Source organism: Hylobates moloch, unplaced genomic scaffold (genome assembly GCF_009828535.3).
Source record: "Hylobates moloch isolate HMO894 unplaced genomic scaffold, HMol_V3 SCAFFOLD_14, whole genome shotgun sequence".
Classification (NCBI taxonomy): domain Eukaryota; kingdom Metazoa; phylum Chordata; class Mammalia; order Primates; family Hylobatidae; genus Hylobates; species Hylobates moloch.
The window spans coordinates 71532325-71550458 of record NW_026652289.1 but is presented as its reverse complement, the minus strand read 5'-3'; the positions used below and the strand labels follow the sequence as shown (position 1 = coordinate 71550458).

The following is an 18134-nucleotide window of genomic DNA, read 5'->3' as shown; positions in this document are numbered from 1 at the left end:
ATTTGATTTTTATTGCCTGGGAAGCAGAAAAAGTCCAGTTCATTACAAGGTGGTAACATTTTCTTCTGGAACTGAATTCTAAAAGGAATTTATTATGTGCGTCTTTTACAGCATGACATACAGAATAAAGGATAGTATTTTTCAACAGCATTGTAAAGAATAGTGTCTTATTTGCTTTTGTTTTTGTTTTTCATTGACTGTGTTTTAGTGAAAGAGCAGATCCCAGTTATTGTAAGGACCGCATTACTGAAGGAGCCAATATCAACAAGTCCCTTGTGACTCTGGGAATTGTCATCTCCACCTTAGGTACTTTGCTGATAGATAATGGGAGTGGGAGGGAGATTTTGGAAAATAACTCATGTTTTCATTTTGTCACAATAGGGTTCCTTTTGATAAGGTTACCTTCTGGTTTGGGGCATGAAAATTGATATTTGTCCTTGGTTTTAGAGTAGAATGCTATCCTACTACCATCATTTCTAAAAGAGGGGAGTCTAAAAAATTATGTGGCTCAAACATTCCATATCATGAGTCTAAAGTCTTTAGGGATACCTAAAATACCCTATTGTATGCAGAAAGAGATTAGGAAATATGATACTTAAGTCTGTGTTCTCCAACCATTGTTTTGTTTTAATATATTTGCTTCATAATTCCTTCTTTCTTCCATTTTCTTTTTTGATCTTTTAAGCCCAGAACTCCCAAGTTTTCAGCAGCTGCCAGAGCCTCAACAGCTCAGTCAGCAATGGTGGTGACAGTGGGATCCTTAGCTCTCCTTCTGGGACCAGCATTGGAGGGGCACCCTCCCGAAGGCAGTCTTATATCCCATACCGAGACTCTGTGTTGACCTGGCTGCTGAAGGACAGCCTTGGAGGCAACTCTAAAACCATCATGGTTGCCAGTGAGTGGGATGCCAGAGCTGGATCTGTGTTGGGACTGGTACTCAATCTCAGAGAAAGGGCCATGACCATCAAGGTTTCTCATTTCATCAGGGGTCTTATACAGCATGGGCAGTAGTAGCAAGGCAAGTGATTAAGGGCTGGGATGGACGGGCTGGCATGTTTTTAAACTTTCTCCTTCTACCTCAGCGGTGTCTCCTGCACACACAAGCTACAGTGAGACCATGAGCACACTGAGATATGCATCCAGTGCCAAAAACATTATCAACAAGCCACGAGTAAATGAGGTGAGACCTTTTCATAAGTCCTGGTCTGGTATAGTTTACACAAAGCTTTATTTTTTTTTTTCTCTCATTGATTTCTTTCTCTTTGTACTCACCTGAACTTCCCAGACTTGTCCTCCAAATGATGAGGGAGTAGAATTCTTTCTTGTACTGTCATCTCCTTCTTTCCTATCTCTACTGCCTTCATTCAGTAACCTTTTATGAATAACTTATTTTAGATACTTCTCTAAGGCCATTCTTCTTTTTTTTTTTTTTTTTTTTTTTTTTTTTTTTTTTTTTTTTTTTTTTTTTGAGACGTAGTCTCACTCTGTCACCCAGGCTGGAGTGCAGTGGCACAATCTCGGCTCACTGCAAGCTCCGCCTTCCGGGTTCACGCCATTCTCCTGCCTCAGCCTCTCCGAGTAGCTGGGACTACAGGCGCCCGCCACCACGCCTGGCTGATTTTTTTTTTTTTTTGTATTTTTAGTAGAGACGGAGTTTCACCGTGGTCTCGATCTCCTGACCTCGTGATCCGCCCGCCTCGGCCTCCCAAAGTGTTGGGATTACAAGCGTGAGCCACCGCGCCCGGCCTAAGGCCGTTCTTCTTAAGATTTCTTAGTTTACCATTACTACTGTAAGAAAGGTCATTTATTTTTTATTTTATTATTTTATATTTAGAGACAGGGTCTCACTTTGTCACCCAGGCTGGAGTGCAGTGGTGCAATAATGGCTCACTCTAAGGAAGTTCATTTAAAAAGTTTGTTTACTGCTTTTATTTTGAATTTATGTTGGTTTATTCCTGTGTTTTTGTATTTGTTTGCCTGTTTTGAGAAAGGGGTCTTGCTCTGTTGCCCAGGCTGGAGTGCAGTGGCACTACTGTGGCTCACTGCAGCTTCAACCTCCAGGGCTTAAGTGATTCTCCCACCTCAGCCTCCTGAGTAGCTGGGACCACAGGTGCATGCCACCATGTTAGGCTAATTTTCAAAAAAAATTTTTGTAGAAACAAGGTCCCGCAATATTGCTCAGGCTGGTCTCAAACTCCTGGACTCAAATGATCCTCCCCCCTCAGCCTCCCAAAGTGCTGGGGTTACAGGTGTGGGCCAAGGTGCCCAGTCTTACGCCTGTGTTTTTTTATGCAAGTTGTCTGTGTTTTATTTTTCTCTATGCAAATTGTGGTGACTTCTCTGTTTAGATTAAAAGGAGAGTGTAGGAATTCATTGGTTTTTGTTTATCCTTTAATATTTTTTCTTTCTATTGTTTTTCTCCTCTGCCCACACGGAACTATTCATTGGTTTTTGAAAGCTAAATGAGAATTTTCCAAACATTCTTTCACAATTTCAGTGAGAAGTTCCAGAGAAGGGAACATAGCTGGTGGCCAGACATACACTACATATATACATATATACACATATATATATGTGTGTGTGTATATGTATGTATGTATGTATATACGTATATACATACACACATGTATATACATATATACACACATGTATATACATATATACACACACGTATATACATATATACACACACGTATATACATATATACACACATGTATATACGTATATACACACATGTATATACGTATATACACACATGTATATATGTATATATACACACGTGTATACACACACACACACATACACAGACATAACCCATATGTAGGCTGTTTTAAAAAGGCAGTGTAATTAGGCAGTATTAGGCTTAGTCACAATACAGGAAGGTTAGCACCTACTGCCTATACATGCCCTGGCTTTTGTGTTACCTGCTTGACCTCTAGGGAAATGATTCTCAAACTTTAGTGTGTCTCAGAATCACCTGGAGGGTTTGTTAGAACACTGCTGGGCCCCAGTCCTTCAGAGTTTCTGATTTAGTAGGTCTGGGGTGGGCCAAAGTGCATTTCTAACAAGTTCTTAAGTGAAGTGGATGCTGCAGGTCCTGGGACCACAACTTGAGAATGATTGACCGCTGTAGAGGCTCCTCCAAAGGAGTGATCTACCTCTTCCAAGCCAATTACAAATAGCATTTCACAGCTGAGTGGGACTTGATAACAATCAGTGGTGATGGAGTTCTCTCTGTTTCAGGATGCAAACGTAAAGCTCATTAGAGAACTCAGAGAAGAGATTGAAAGACTGAAAGCCCTGCTGCTGAGCTTTGAACTGGTATGCAGACAGTCAGAACCTTTCCATACTTAACTGAAATTCTCCTGAGCCTCTTTTCTTCTCCGTAGAGTCTGGGCCCTGCTGCATTCTATGTTCTCAATTGACTCCTGAGACAGAGACAGGAGCAAAGACAAAATAGAGATTTCTCTGGTTTCTCAGTGTAGCTTCAGATGGTGTGGGCATTTTTTCACTTATCATCTCTTGTCTTGTGCCTGGATGGTCCTTGCCCTGTGTGGGCACGTACGGAGAATGGGGCCCTCCAGGAAAATTTCTGTGTATTTTCCATCTTTGTACCAATATGAGCCCAAATACTTAGGCTCCTGATTTATTTCTCATTTTAATGATAAAGTCTTTCCTTTACTTCATCTTACCTTCCTTCCCAAGTGTAAGGGTGGGACCTACCTGAAGTTCAGACCAGGAAAATATCAAAGCACATCTCTATCTTTGTGCAGAGAAACTTCGGTTCATTGAATGATGAAAAGGATGAAAACCTGAAGGAGCTGGTTCTCCAAAATGAATTGAAGGTGGGTGTGTTGGGTGGACTCAGTTGTGCTTTACATCACCTAGGAGCTCCCTCCATTATTCCTGAGCTAGGTAGGGTTGCTCCCTTGGCAGGGCAGAGAAGAGCTATCTAATTTAAAGACAATGTTTGTTTCCTTTAAGCCTTGACCAGGGGATGTGTTTGCCTAGGAGACTGTTAATGGCTTTCTGCCTTTCTGTATTGTTCTCTCAGGGATTCATAAATCCTTTGGATAGTGAGAGTAGCCTGGGGGGAAAAGACTGTTTTCTTGTCTGTAAATCAGTCAACCAAGATGGATTTATTGTTTGAGGATCAAATAGATGTTCAGCATGATGTTGCAAGAGGTACAGAGAGGTCCCTGCCCTCGAATGGTTTGCAGTCTAATTGGAAACACATTTAGAGATTGGTGTGTTTCATGAACCGTGTGATTTAGATGAAAGAGTCTAGGGAAGGAAGAAATCATTATGGTTTGGGATTTTCAGAGCAGACATCATATGTTGGTGCTGGAAGGCAGAGAACTGACCTTGAACTAGCCCTTGAAGGTTTGCTAGGGTTGTTACATAGGGAGAAGGGGTAAGGCATTGGGTGAGGGAGGGATAACATAAGCAAAGCCTTGAAACTGGGAGAAGGAAGGGGTGTGAGAGGCCATGTGGAAGCACACACCGTGAGGAAGACTAAGCTGGTTAGAATGGGTGTTTGTGGTAGAGGGTAGTGCAGGTAAGGTTAGGGCAAGTTTAGAAGGTTTGAACTTGGTGTAAACAGGATTAATAGCTTCTTGAATCAGGTTGGTGACATAATAAAGGAGTATCTTTGGAAAATTAATATGATAGTTGTATGCAGGATGAATTGAAAGGTAGAAAGACTGGAAGCAGGGGACCAACCAGGAAAGAGACTGCTGTAATCCAGCGAGGGCAAGGACAAGACATTTTGGAAAAGTAGAATAAATGGTGATTCCCAGAGACCTTTTTTTAAATTTTTTTTTTTTTTTTTTTGAGAGGCAGTCTCACTCTGTCACTCACGCTGGAGTGCAGTGTTATGATCTCAGCTCACTGCAACCTCCGCCTTCCAGGTTCAAGTGATTCTCCTGCCTAAGCCTCCCAAGTAGCTGGGACTACAGGTGTGCACCACCACACCTGCCTAATTTTTGTGTTTTTAGTAGAGACAGGATTTCACCATGTTGGCCAGGTTGGTCTCAAACTCCTGGCCTCAGGTAATCCACCCTCCTTGGCCTCCCAAAGTGCTGGGATTACAGGCATGAACCACTGTACCTGGCCCCCAGAGATATTTAAAAGGAAGAAATGGTGGGCAGTTTTTTTTGTTGACGGATTAGATTTATTTTTATTTTTTTGTTTTATTTTTTTTTGAGACGGAGTCTCACCCTGTCACCCAGGCTGGAGTGCAATGGTGCGATCTCAGCTGACTGCAACCTCCGCCTCCCAGGTTCAAGCAATTCTGCCTCGGCCTCTTGAGTAGCTGAGATTACAGGCTCACACCACCAAGCCCAGCTAATTTTTGTATCTTTAGTAGAGATGGGGTTTCATCGTGTTGGCCAGGCTGGTCTCAAACTCCTGACCTTGTGATCCGGCCACCTTGGCCTCTCAAAGTGCTGGGATTACAGGTGTGAACCACCGCACTCGGCCTATTTTTTATTATTTTGGGACGGACTTTCGCTCTTGTCATCCAGGCTGGCGTGCAATGGTGTGATCTCGGCTCACTGTAACCTCCACCTGCTGGGTTCAAGCAATTCTCCAGCCTCAGCCTCCTGAGTTGGGATTACAGGCGCCCACTGCCATGCCAGGCTAATTTTTTGTATTTTTAGTAGAGAAGGGGTTTCACCATGTTGGCCAGGCTGGTCTTAAACTCCTGATCTCAGGTGATCCGCTCGCCTGAGCCTCCCAAACTGCTGGGATTACAGGCGTGAGCCACCACACCCGGCAGACAGGTTAGATTTAAATCCTACAACCAAATGTTCAATTTCCAATATTCTGTTGCATCATACTTATATGTTATTAAAGTATCCTGGCCATGTTAACATTTTGTCACCCTTAGTAAACCTCAAGACTAAATCACACATCTAGAAGTTTCTCTAAAAAATTCCTCCTTCAGTCATGTATTCTGATTTTTGGTTCAGAAAATATCATCCCTCTATACTAAGAGATGAAGTAGGGGAGCCAAAATCATTCCAAAATGATTCTTGCATTATGCAGGCCAGCTGAGCTGGACTTGAACCTGCCCCTTATTGGCTGTATGATCTTAGGCAGTGTAGGAGTAGGTGATGAAAGCTGGCCAGAGGGGCAGCTGTGCCAGGTTGGCTGAACTGTAAGCCAGAGTGCCCTGCCACTCACCAATGCCAGGGGTCCCTATCCAACCCAGCCCTTTACAGGTACCCTGTAATTTCCTGGTTTCCAAACTTCAACTCAATGATTATTAAAATAATGTTTCTAGGGCACATAAAGCACTTGTACCTAAACCTGGCATAATTTTTTTTAAGTATTCTGTTTATGAGAGAAGCCCGTAGCTAAATCTAATTTTTTTTTTTTCTGAGCTTCCTCAGTTCTTCCATTCCCAGGATAAGCTTAATGCTTAGGCATCAGTTTCCACTAAAAGAAGAAGAAGTACCCTACATTTATCACTGTGCATGTCCCTAAGGTGGTCTTAGCTTAAGGCCTCTAAGCCTAGGTATATTTACTTTTAAAACTCTGTTCCTGGTACACAGTAAGCACTCAGTATTTTACTGTTATTATTGTTTTTATTGTCTTATTACATGATCTTCCAGACAAGTTCCATATAGTCTTAGTTCCACCTGGGGAGATTCCTCTCAGTGCTTTGTGGTTCTGTGAGCCGTGTGCAAGCTTATATGATAACTCAAAGTACTGTACTTTGGGAAAGAAGTGTGTAGGTCATAAAAGGGTTCCCAAGTATGGATCATATAAAACCGGGGTGGGGAAAGGGAAATTATAAACATAGATGTCTAACATCCCAATTAATTTTTTTAAAATAACATGTTTTTTTCTAATTATAAAAACAATACATGCCCATTGCAGAAAACTTTAAAAATAACATTTATTGAGGGGGCTTCTGTTTATACAAGTAACACTTGCTTATTGAAGAAAACTTAGAAAACACAGCTTGCAGTTGGAGGAGGTACAAGGGCTTCTGTGGGGCTTTGAATAGTATCCAGGAAGATCATAAGAAAGCAGTACCCTGGGGAAATAGGAATAGATTGTAATGACTTCTGACCTTTAGTCTGTTCCCCATGCTGAGTATCTCAGATCACCTCCTATACCTCTGCAGATAGACCAGCTGACTAAAGACTGGACCCAGAAGTGGAATGATTGGCAGGCCCTCATGGAGCATTACAGTGTGGACATCAACAGGAGGAGGGCTGGGGTGGTCATCGACTCCAGCCTGCCACACTTGATGGCCTTGGAGGATGATGTGCTCAGCACAGGTGTAGTGCTCTATCATCTCAAGGTGAGGAGGCTGGTGTATCCTTTTCTTCCTAAGCCACTGGCCCCAGAGGTCAAGGAGGGAAAAGCTAGGAGCAGCAGCCATGTTTCTGTGAATTGAAATCAAGACAGATGCTACAGAGCTGCCTTCAGGTTTGCTCTCAGGAAACGTCTACCTGACAAATTGTGATCTGTTTTGCCTTTGTATGTATAGAGCAGAAGACTGGAAATCAGAACAATTGTTTTTCAACTGCTGCTACTGTTGTTCTTATGTAACTTACTTTTGTTCTCTTTGCCTTAATTTCCTCATTTTAAAGTAAGAATGATGCTTATCATATTCCTTTTCTGGCTTACTGAAGCATAGGGATACAGTCATGGAGAGTGAAACCCTAACCAGGATAACCATTAGTGCTCCTAAACTCTACAAATACAGACTGCTCAAAGGTGGTTTTCAGGCTGGGCGCGGTGGCTCACACCTTTAATCCCAGCACTTTGGGAGGCCGAGGCGGGCAGATCACTTGAGGTCAGGAGTTCGAGACCATCCTGGCCAACATGGCAAAACCCCACCTCTACTAAAAATACAAAAATTAGCCGGGCTTGGTGGTGGGCGCCTGTAATCCCAGCTACTCAGGAGGCTGAGGCAGGAGAATCACTTGAACCCAGGAGGCGGAGGTTGCAGTGAGCTGAGATCACACCACCGTACTCCAGCCTGGGTGACAAAGTAGGACTATCTCAAAAATAAATAAAATAAATAAAAATAATGTTTAAAAAAGGTGGCTTTCAGAGACTAAAGGGGGAGTTCAGAAGATTTGAAAGTTTTCTTCTGACACCCCCACTTCATTCAACCCCAAATAAACAGTACACTTCCCACTTCTCCATCACTACATTTACCTGGAAAAGGAGACAGAGAAAGTAGGTAAAGGAAGCTTAAAACATAGGATCCAAAGAGCTAGAGTGGTGTGATGGTGGGGGAAGAGGGGATGACAGGCATCCATCTAGAAAAAGATTAAAGTTTCCAAACAGCACCTGACCCACCTGGCTCTGTGTCACCTGGAGGCCAGTCCTCATTTCTGATTGAAGTGGTTTTGAGAGTTAGTGACCTATGGTAGATAGAGTCTTTTATCTTGTTCTCATCAATGTGTTCTACTGTGGGAGGACAGTTCCTATGGACAGCAGAACGTACTTCCCATGCTCAAAATCCCCGTGCTCACTGAAAATCTAGTTTTCATTCTCATAATTATCCCCAGCTGATGTTTAAAAAGAACAGAGTTTCTGGGGAGTATGTAATGCTGCTGTTATCCCTGGAGAAATTGGACTCCTTCCTAGTGCTGCAGAGCATATGGAAGTGAGATGTTAGCAAAGCTCATCGGTGTTCTTAGGATAAGCCCTTTGGGAAGTTGTCAGAGACTGAGCTGCTTAGACAGAAAATTTAAAGTAGCTTATTTTCTGGTATACGGGATATAAATTTTCTTAGTGAAAGTGCCTGAGGCAGAAGTGGCTGGCAACTTTTACCTTAGCAAGAAAACTAAACACCAGATGGCTGTATAGATCCTCCCATTAGTCAGAAGCACAGAGAGAGATTGGAGGTCAGGAAGAGACCAGATTGATTAAAATGGTCAGTATTTGAGTAGAACTGATCTGATACATGGATTGGATGTGGAGTGAATAGATGAAGCTAGAAATCAAGTAGTAGAGCTTAGGGTCACAGCAGAGGGTTAAAGGACATGACTATTAGATTGAATAGTAGACATGGAGATGAATGATGACCTCATCTGAAGATAGGATTGCTGATTTTTTTTTTTTTTTTTTTTTTTTTGAGACGGAGTCTTGCTCTGTCACCCAGGCTGGAGTGCAGTGGCGCAATCTCGGCTCACTGCAACCTCAACCGCCTGGGCTCAAGTGATTCTCCTGCCTAAGCCTCCTGCATAGCTGGGATTACAGGTGTGCACCACTGTTGGGAATAATGCTTAAAATTTTAAGGAAATTGAACACTTCAAGGATTTTTAGTAAAGCAATTTTACTTTTGTGTAGAGGGGTGCTTCTCCTTGGCCAGTTGCCATGAGAACACCTCTGAACCAAGGGGCATGAGAGCCTTTATTTCTGACAAAAGTCCTGCTCCTGTACCCTTTACCCTTCCCCATTGGCTGGGGTCGGGTCGTACATTCTAAACTAATCCTGGTTAGCTAAACATTTGAACCTTTTTAGATAAGGTGGGCACATAAGGGAGAGAGGGGGAAGGGGTGTCTGCAATGAGCTAGAGAGCTAGTTTTTTTTTAAATAAGGAAAGGAATGTGAGCTGGTACTGATAACACCTGGCATGTCTGGGCATGTAATAAAGGCAGGAAGAAAAAAAGAGAAAAGGGAAAAAAAGGGGTGGGGGGTTACTGTGAATTGAAGAATAAAGGATTGATCAGGCTATTTGAAGAGAAACTTCATCATATCCCACAACCACCATGCCCGGCTAATTTTTGTGTTTTTAGTAGAGACGGGGATTCACCATGTTGGCCAGGCTGGTCTTGAACTCCTGACCTCAAGTGATCCACCCACCTTGGTCTCCTAAATTTCTGGGACTACAGGCATGAGCCCTCACGCCCCGCTGGATTGCCGATTTTCATTGCTTAGTCAGTGCATAGTGAGGATTTTACTCCCTTCCTGGTGCATTTCCAGTGGACCTGGGTGATGAGATTTAGTCTACTTCTAATCCTGGCATTTCTGCATTTTATGTACTTTCCCCACATTTTGTTTGTTTAGCTTTTGAGTTAGGTAATAGTACTAACGGTAATGGCCCAAGATTCTGTTTGTTGTTGTTTGTTTGTTTGCTTTTTGCTAAGTTGGTTACGGACCTAGAACTAGTCCCTGGCAACCCGGAAGCTGTTTTTCCCTGGGTTACCTTGCGGAAGTGTGTTGGGTGGGAAGAGGATAGAGGGAAGGACAGGGAGAGCCCAGGTTACTGATATGCTGGACTTCATCCTCGTAATTGCGTTTGTGCCACTAACTCTGCCTTTGTGCCACTAACTCTCCCTACATAAAGAGGCAGGGTGGGCAGTGAACACATATGCCAGCCAGCTCAGTCCTCATCTGAGATGCCATCACCTTTTGTTGGTAATTTCTACCCTGCAAATCTAGAAGTTATGATGTGCCATAGCCTTTATCTTTTTGGAAGGGCTGTCCCTGAACGCACATGAAAAGTTTCGACCTTTTTCCCTTGAACTGCCCTCTGATTCTGTTTGACAGTATTTGTGGAGGCTAGCATCTGTTGACTTCTGTGGTCCTCAGTGCCTGAGCAAGAAAGGCTAGCTCTGGCTGTTTGTGTTTGCAGAGAGGAGGGACAGAGGGGGATGCAGTGAGGACAGAGCCTTATTCATTATAGCTAGGATTCTTCCTTCTCGCAAGCTATTTTGGAGGAGTGTCAGGGACCTCCCTGCTCTGGCTGCTGACAGTGAAGCCTAGTGGCGAATTCTCTGGTCTCCTTAAAAACATTACTGGGCCAGACGTGGTGGCTCAAGCCTGTAATCCCAGCACTTTGGGAGGCTGAGGCAGGCAGATCACCTGAGGTCAGGAGTTCGAGACAACCCTGGACAACATGGCGAAACCCCGTCTCTACTAAAAATACAAAAATTAGCCGGATATGGTGGCATGTACCTGTATTCCCTGCTACTTGGGAGGCTGAGGCAGGAGAATCGCTTGAACCTGGGAGGCAGAGGTTGCAGTGAGCTGAGATCGTGCCACTGCACTCCAGCCTGGGTAACAGAGTGAGACTCCATCTCAAAAAAAAAAAAAAAAAAAAATTACTGGTCGGGTGCAGTGGCTCATGCTTATAATCCCAGCACTTTGGGAGGCCAAGGCTAGCGGATCGCCTGAGGTCAGGAGTTCAAGACCAGCCTGGCCAACATGGTGAAACCCTGTCTCTACTATAAATACAAAAATTAGCCAGGCGTGGTGGCAGGCACCTGTAGTCCCAGCTACCCAAGAGGCTGAGGGAAGGGAATCGCTTGAACCTGGGAGGCAAAGGTTGCAGTGAGCTGAGATTGCACTACTGCACTCCAGCCTGGGCATCAAAGCAAGACTCCGTCTCAAAAAAACAAAACAAACAAAAAGACATTCATTACTGGGGAGGTGTTATGTTGAAGTTGGAAAAGGCTGCAGGGGCTTAGGATCCAGAGAGACCTGATTTCTAGTCATAGCTCTCCTATTTGGTATGGGTTTATCCCTTGTGAGCTTCACATTCCTCAGCAATAAAAAGGAGATGTTAATACCTATATTTTGAGTTGTTAAAGGATAAAGGAATATGATTTGTATAAAGTACTCAGCATAATGCCTAGGACATACTGAATAGTCAATAAATGATAAAGATATGTCTAAAATTTTGCATCCCGGTTGCCCTGTTGCTGTCTTTTCCTAACAGAGCTATGTGGGTCTTAAGCAAATTTGCCATAATCTAAGGTCTAAAAGGCCTTGTCTTCAACTAATCCACTGATTCATTTGTACTAACTCCAGTTTCCCCTTCCTCTCTTACACTCTCTTCCAGTTCTTTTTTATTCTAGAGGTGCTTTTCTCCTATTTGTGCTTTTACCCTTCTTAGAATCTGGTGTCTGTTAAACTTCATCTGCGGACCAAGAAGGTAAAAATCCTGTGTTTCCATAAATCTTCACAAAATGCCTGTTTGACTGAGACTTACTGGATCAAACTTGGACCACATCAACCTTTGCCCCTTAGGGAAAAGCCATACTTTCGCGTGTACTTTCTCAGACTAGAGAATTTTTCTGACCAATGGCTGTAACTATTCCCTAACTTTGGGCTATGGGACAGAAAGGAGTTTGCCCACACTTGTTGGACTTTGCAAATGGCTTGGGCTGCTTCGTGGTATATTTTTTAGCTCTACCATCTCAGGGGCTTCCTGGGCTGTAGAGTGACTGGGCAGAGGGTCAGAACAGCCTGGACCAAAGTCGAGAAGTGGTACAGACCAGGCTGGGATGGGATGAGAAGTGGTACAGACGAGGCTGGGAAGACAGTGAGAGCATTCTAATGTGGACTCTCCTGTAGGGCAAGGTTCTGTCCCTTTAATTCTCATTAAAATGGCTTTTTTCCCCTTTAGGAAGGAACAACAAAAATAGGAAGGATTGACTCAGACCAGGAACAGGACATTGGTAAGTGACAGAGCGTATGAGTCCAACATTTAGGGGCAAGTATTTGTGCCTGATAGGTTTCTTCAGAGGACTCTGATGATGCTCTAAGAAGAAGGGAATCATTGGTGTATTCAGGGCCTGCTTCTCTTTCTGCTGCTAGGTTTCAGGTCTGGGACGTGATAGAGGGAGACCCACATGGTGGGAGGATTTCAGGTCTGGGTGGTTTCAGGTCAGCTCTTCCTCTTTTATTATGGTATAAGGTCTTCCAGATGTTGGATTCTGATTTCACAGAAAGAATTGGAGAGGGTGTTTCCCTGGATCGTCCTCCCACCCAAGTGACCACCACCTCTTTTGTAGTCCTGCAGGGTCAGTGGATCGAGAGAGACCACTGCACTATCACCAGTGCCTGTGGTGTAGTTGTTCTCCGACCTGCCCGTGGGGCCCGCTGTACAGTCAATGGCCGGGAGGTCACTGCCTCCTGCCGTCTGACTCAAGGTAGGACTGTCTGCAGCCCTGTTTATCCCAAGATGAGTGATGGACCAGCTCCAGTCTCATGGGCCCAAAGAGCTCAGTGAAGCAGGCTTTAAAAATGGATCACCCAGCCTCTACACCCTCAAGTGTGAAGATTTTCTAATATGTTCCTATTCCCATAAACAAGCCTTAATTCCAAAGTCTCGGAGTGAAGAATTAACTATGAAATTTGTACCTGTGTTCATTATCTCTGTCTCCCTAGGAAAGTCTCTGAGCCTCACTTTCCTCATCTATAAAATGGGGATAATAATAGGATCATTGTGAGGACTGAATGAACCTTATAGTTCTTAACAGTGTGCTTGGCACTCAGTAAACACTCATTATCATTATTACTATAATTACCACTACTGTTATTAATCTATGCAAATTCTGTCTGTCCTTTGAGACTGAACTGAGATTCCTCCTCTTCCATCAAGTGTTCCCTGACTACTACACCTGGAACTCAACTTCCTTTCCCTTGGAGTAGTAGAGTTCTTCCTGTCTGTCTTATTAATTCAAGATGTATGCTGTGCGATACAGAATTAATACATATCGACTCAGCAAAATTATCAGTTATCGAGGGCATGACTTTGTCTCACAGAACAGTGCCCTACACATAGTATGTACTCCAAAACATGAGCTGTTGATTGAATTCTCATTTGTCTCTGTGCTGCAGGAGCTGTCATAACCCTGGGGAAGGCACAGAAGTTCCGATTCAACCACCCAGCAGAGGCTGCTGTCCTGCGTCAGCGAAGGCAGGTTAGCAGGGCTGTGTTTTCTAGGTTATTGCTGGCCTCCCTGTTTCCACTTTTTAGAGGAAAAGCCAGGCTGGGAGCGGTGGAGGTGATGACAGCAGCCTCACTGTGCTTTCTTCCTTGTTCAAGGTTGGAGAGGCTGCTGCTGGTGGTGGCTCTTTGGAGTGGCTGGATTTGGATGGAGATCTCACTGCCTCCCGGCTGGGTCTCTCCCCTTTGCTTTGGAAGGAAGGGTAAGAAATATCTGCTTATACTGATGTGGAACCTACTGGGTTCGCTTCTTAGTCCATGACAGCATGGATCAGGGTGGGGGTGGGGGGTGATTAATGTAGCAGCCAAGGTCTGAATGAGCCCTTGTCTGAATCAACTTGGGCAAGTCATTTGATGATGCTGAACTTGCTGCTAAGTTTGTAGTTGGCAGGGAAGTGGTTTTGGCCCTTGTTCATTTCCTCTTTGGTATTTCAACTTTTTTCATCACTGAAAGAGGTATGTTATTTGATGTTCCTGTGGCCACTTTTCTCTCTCCACAAAATTTAGCTGTGATGTGTTTGTGGGCATCTTTGTTCTGAGCTTACCTTCCTATATACTCCCTTAAGTTCTGGCCTGCCTGTGTGTGAGCTCATAGTATATGTCACATAGTGTATGTGAGCTCATAGCTTCCAGAACATATGGCTTTCTCTGTGTTTTTAAAGATAGTGTGTGACTGAGAAGCCTTTCTTTCTCCTAACCAAGAATCCAGAACTGTGCAGAGAGGGGCAGAAACTATAGGAACAATATGAAAATATCTTTGGTTCTACCCTCTCATACCCACTTTGCCTGCATTGTAACTATGAAACATTGAGTCAGAGTTTTTTATGGGATTGATGGCAACTACTTTTCTACTTCATACTTCATCCATTTCTACATAAAACACCCTTCCCAGATCTAGAAGCCTTGCAGATTTGGTACTGGGAGTCATTCTTTTCCTGTACATCAAAGTGACCTCTGCCTTAGAGATTTCCTTTAGAAAATTTCAGCAGGGGACTTGGTGCCTGTGACATCACTGGTGTTGGGAGGCTGCCAAGCACCTTGAGCACAGGGTCTCAGTGGAGTTATCATGGCCCATAGTTTCTTCAGAAGGATCCAGCAGTTCTTTCCTCAGGCCAGCAGCATTTGATGGCAGATGAAGACAATCTTTTGTCTGACCTTGGCAGTGAGGAATGTTGGATACAGGAGCAGAAGTGCTCTGATTCAGGGCCGTGTGCGGTGGCTCACGCCTGTAATCCCAGCACTCTGGGAGGCCGAGGTGGGCAGATCACAAGGTTAGGAAATTAAGACCATCCTGGCTAACATGGTGAAACACCGTCTCTACTAAAAATAGAACAACAACAAAAAATTAGCTGGGCATGGTAGCACGCGCCTATAGTCCCAGCCACTCGGGAGGCTGAGGCAGGAGAATCGCTTGAACTCGGGAGGCAGAGTTTGCTGTGAGCCAAGATTGCACCACTGCACTCCAGCCTGGGCGACAGAGCGAGACTCCATCTCAAAAAAAGGAAAACAAACTATGCTCTGATTTAGGAAGCATGAACATCAGGCAAGTCCTCTTAGGAGAGCTGCTCAGTGAAGGATGCTACAACAGAAATTTAACGAAGGATAATCCTAGTGTTGAGTGACTGAGAGCTCTATGGGATGGCGAATAAGGTAGAAGAGGTGACACAAGGTGGACTCAGGACTTAGGCTGGAGCTTTTGCTTTGTCAGAGTGACTTTCCTTTTTTGTAATGAAGTCATGAAAGTAGCTCCTGTTTTAGGTAAGGTTTGTGTTGGGAAGACTCTGAAGATCTGTTTTTCCCAGAGTTCAGAGGTTTACAGAAAATAACACTGCAACTTAAATAGTTGCGAATGGCAGAGATGCATTGCAGCAGACAAAACTGGTTCACGTCCTGGCTGTACTACAGAAAAGCTATGTGACCTCAGGCAAGTCAGTGAACCTCTGAGTCTGTTTCCCTACATCTAAAGAGACGATACTGCCATCTGTTTTCCAGGGATTCTTGTGTTAAAGATTGAAAGAGCGAGTATATATGCACAGTGCGGACATACCTCACAACCCCTATTGCTGCCAGCAAGGCTGCCTCCCTTTCTCTTTCCTGTCCTCCTGTCTCAACCCAGCTGACCAATCCACCCCAGAGTACATCGTGGTGTTGTGCTCTTCTCTTGCCTTTTAAAAGTCTTCTATGGCTCTCTAGCCCCACAGGCACTGACATGACCTTTCAGACACACAAGAATGTGTCCTTTCATTCAGAGAAGACAGCAATTTCAGAATCAATTCTCTCCCACCCACTGTCTCCATTCTTGAGCACCAGCTCTAGGAGCTTGTAGGCTGGGCTGGTCCTGCCCAGCTACCGTAGCCAGCATCTGTACCAATCCGTGGTGGAGGTGGTGTGGTGTGGTGCTCAAGTCTGTGACTGGGCAAAGGGACCAGGGAGAGGAACCTGCACAACTAGAGAAAAATATAAATTGTCAGCTGGGCTCCCAGTCTGGATTTGTGGTTGTGTGTCTACGAGTCTCTCCCTCTGCTCTTGGATGTGGTTGGCTCCAAAGCCTCCCTTTATTCCAGGCTTCCTTTCCCTCATTTGTCTCTGGAGCAGCATTCATGAGGAGCCTTCAAAGCTGGAGCTGGCTCCAGAGCCAGGGGAAATTGGCCAGTCTGCCTTCCTTTTCTCCTTGCAGCAGTAATCTGGACCAGAGAGGAATTTGTCTTTGAATACCATTGCCTGTGTTCTTGGCATTTTCCCATTTGGAATTTTAGGGGGTTAACCTTAAGTGCCTAGAGCCTGGGAGACACTGTTGCTGCTGCTGCTGCCACCACTGCTGCCACTGCGGCTTTAGTAAGTAGGTGCTGCTGCAATCTGCTGCAGAAGCTGCCAGACCCCGAGGCTGGGGGAGGGCAGTGAGAGAAGAAGCAGGAGAGGGCAGTGGAGTCCTCACAAGCAGGTGTCTAGGCAGCAGCTGGGGGATACTGGAGCCACCAGAGATGAAGAGCAATTACCTGATAAAGACAGACATCCCTTGGCTGGCAGGTAAATGAAGACTTGCCCTTTGTAATCTACCCAGACATGTAGCATAAGGTTGCTATTTTCTTTTTCACCTGCTTTCTGGGAACTTGACAAAATGTGCTTAGCAGAGGGGCCATTCTGTGTGGCCTCTTGGGTGAATGTGCTGCATCTATAGAGATCACAGCAGACAGCCTCTCCTTGCAGGTCCTATGGCTATGCGGGAAACAATATCATAGCTGCCGCTTTCTTAGGTGAAGGGTAAGGAGTGCCCCTCTAGGGAGAAGCAGATTGTAAATCTGAAGGTTGAGGAGAAAGCCAGACAAGGAAACTGAGTAATCTCAGGGAGTTCAGATAAAGATCCTGTCTCAGCCTCTTGCATCTGGTGGTCTGTGGGTCTTAGCTGGGTTTGTCTAGGATGGGCTCATGTTTGTAATCCAGCCATTTCTATAGTCAGACAAAATTTGGAGCATTAATACAAGCATGATACATATAGATGTATATTTCCTGTTAACTGCTTTCTCTATTTGTTTGGCATTAACAGGTTTCTATTCCAGTTGCTATCCTAAGCCTCTGTGTAACAGAGAGTAACCTTCCTCTTTCTGTATGCTCCACTGTGTATATTTGGCCTTTTGCCCACAGCAATCAGTGCCAGTCTTCTGAGCACACTCACTCAAGTGTCTGGACCTGTCCTCATCCTTGGACCTGTTGCAGATTGAATGACCTCATAGCCTTCTTCCCTGGGAAGAGACTGTGGTTGTGTCAGCTCCCACCCCCATTCCCCTAGGCTGTTCCACCTATCACTCTTCACCCATCCATCTTTCACTGTCTTCCAAAGGCTGTGGTATGAAATCTTAATTTCTTCCAAGGCAGGGGTGGCAAACTTTTCCTGTAAAAGGCCAGATAGTATTTTAGGCTTTGTGGGCAATATGGTCTGTGCTGCAATTACTCAATTTTGCCAGCGTGGTGCAAAAGCAGCCCTAGACAGTACATAAGTAAATGGGTGTGGTTGTGTTCTAATAAAACTTTATTAATAAAAACAGGCAGCAGACCAAATTTGGACTCATAGGCTTTCATTCATGGACCTCTTCTGTGATACCCATGTGATTTCATTCTGCTCTACAAAGTGGTAGATCTCCTAAAAAGTGGTTCCCTTACAGCGTGCTGGTCATACTGCCTGAGATACGGTTCCAGCATCAAACCAATAAGCTTCTCCAAGCTTCTAAGTCATGACATCTTGGGATTGTAGGGAAGGCTGGATAAAGCAGGCTTGATTCTAACTTTTTTGTTAGCCTCTGGCAGAATCTGACTCTTCCCAGCCACTCCCATTCTGTGCCCATCCTGGGGTGCCCATACAGTTGGCTCCTTTAAAAACCTAAATGACAGGGATGAAGATACCCTGCAGAAAAAGCATTTGAGGTC

General features: G+C 44.5%; 1 protein-coding gene across 3 annotated transcripts in view; it reads left to right on the top strand.

Annotated features, from left to right (window-relative positions):
- Window positions 1-18134, top strand: part of STARD9 (StAR related lipid transfer domain containing 9) — a 149491-nt gene that overhangs the window by 89571 nt on the left and 41786 nt on the right. For all 3 annotated transcript variants that reach the window (XM_032176011.2, XM_058427310.1, XM_058427311.1), the window contains exons 11-20: window positions 209-306; window positions 686-895; window positions 1083-1180; window positions 3245-3322; window positions 3775-3846; window positions 7137-7316; window positions 12387-12438; window positions 12775-12912; window positions 13604-13686; window positions 13812-13915. In XM_032176011.2, coding sequence (XP_032031902.1) covers window positions 209-306; window positions 686-895; window positions 1083-1180; window positions 3245-3322; window positions 3775-3846; window positions 7137-7316; window positions 12387-12438; window positions 12775-12912; window positions 13604-13686; window positions 13812-13915 — 1113 coding nt within the window. The remainder of the gene's footprint in view (window positions 1-208; window positions 307-685; window positions 896-1082; window positions 1181-3244; window positions 3323-3774; window positions 3847-7136; window positions 7317-12386; window positions 12439-12774; window positions 12913-13603; window positions 13687-13811; window positions 13916-18134) is intronic.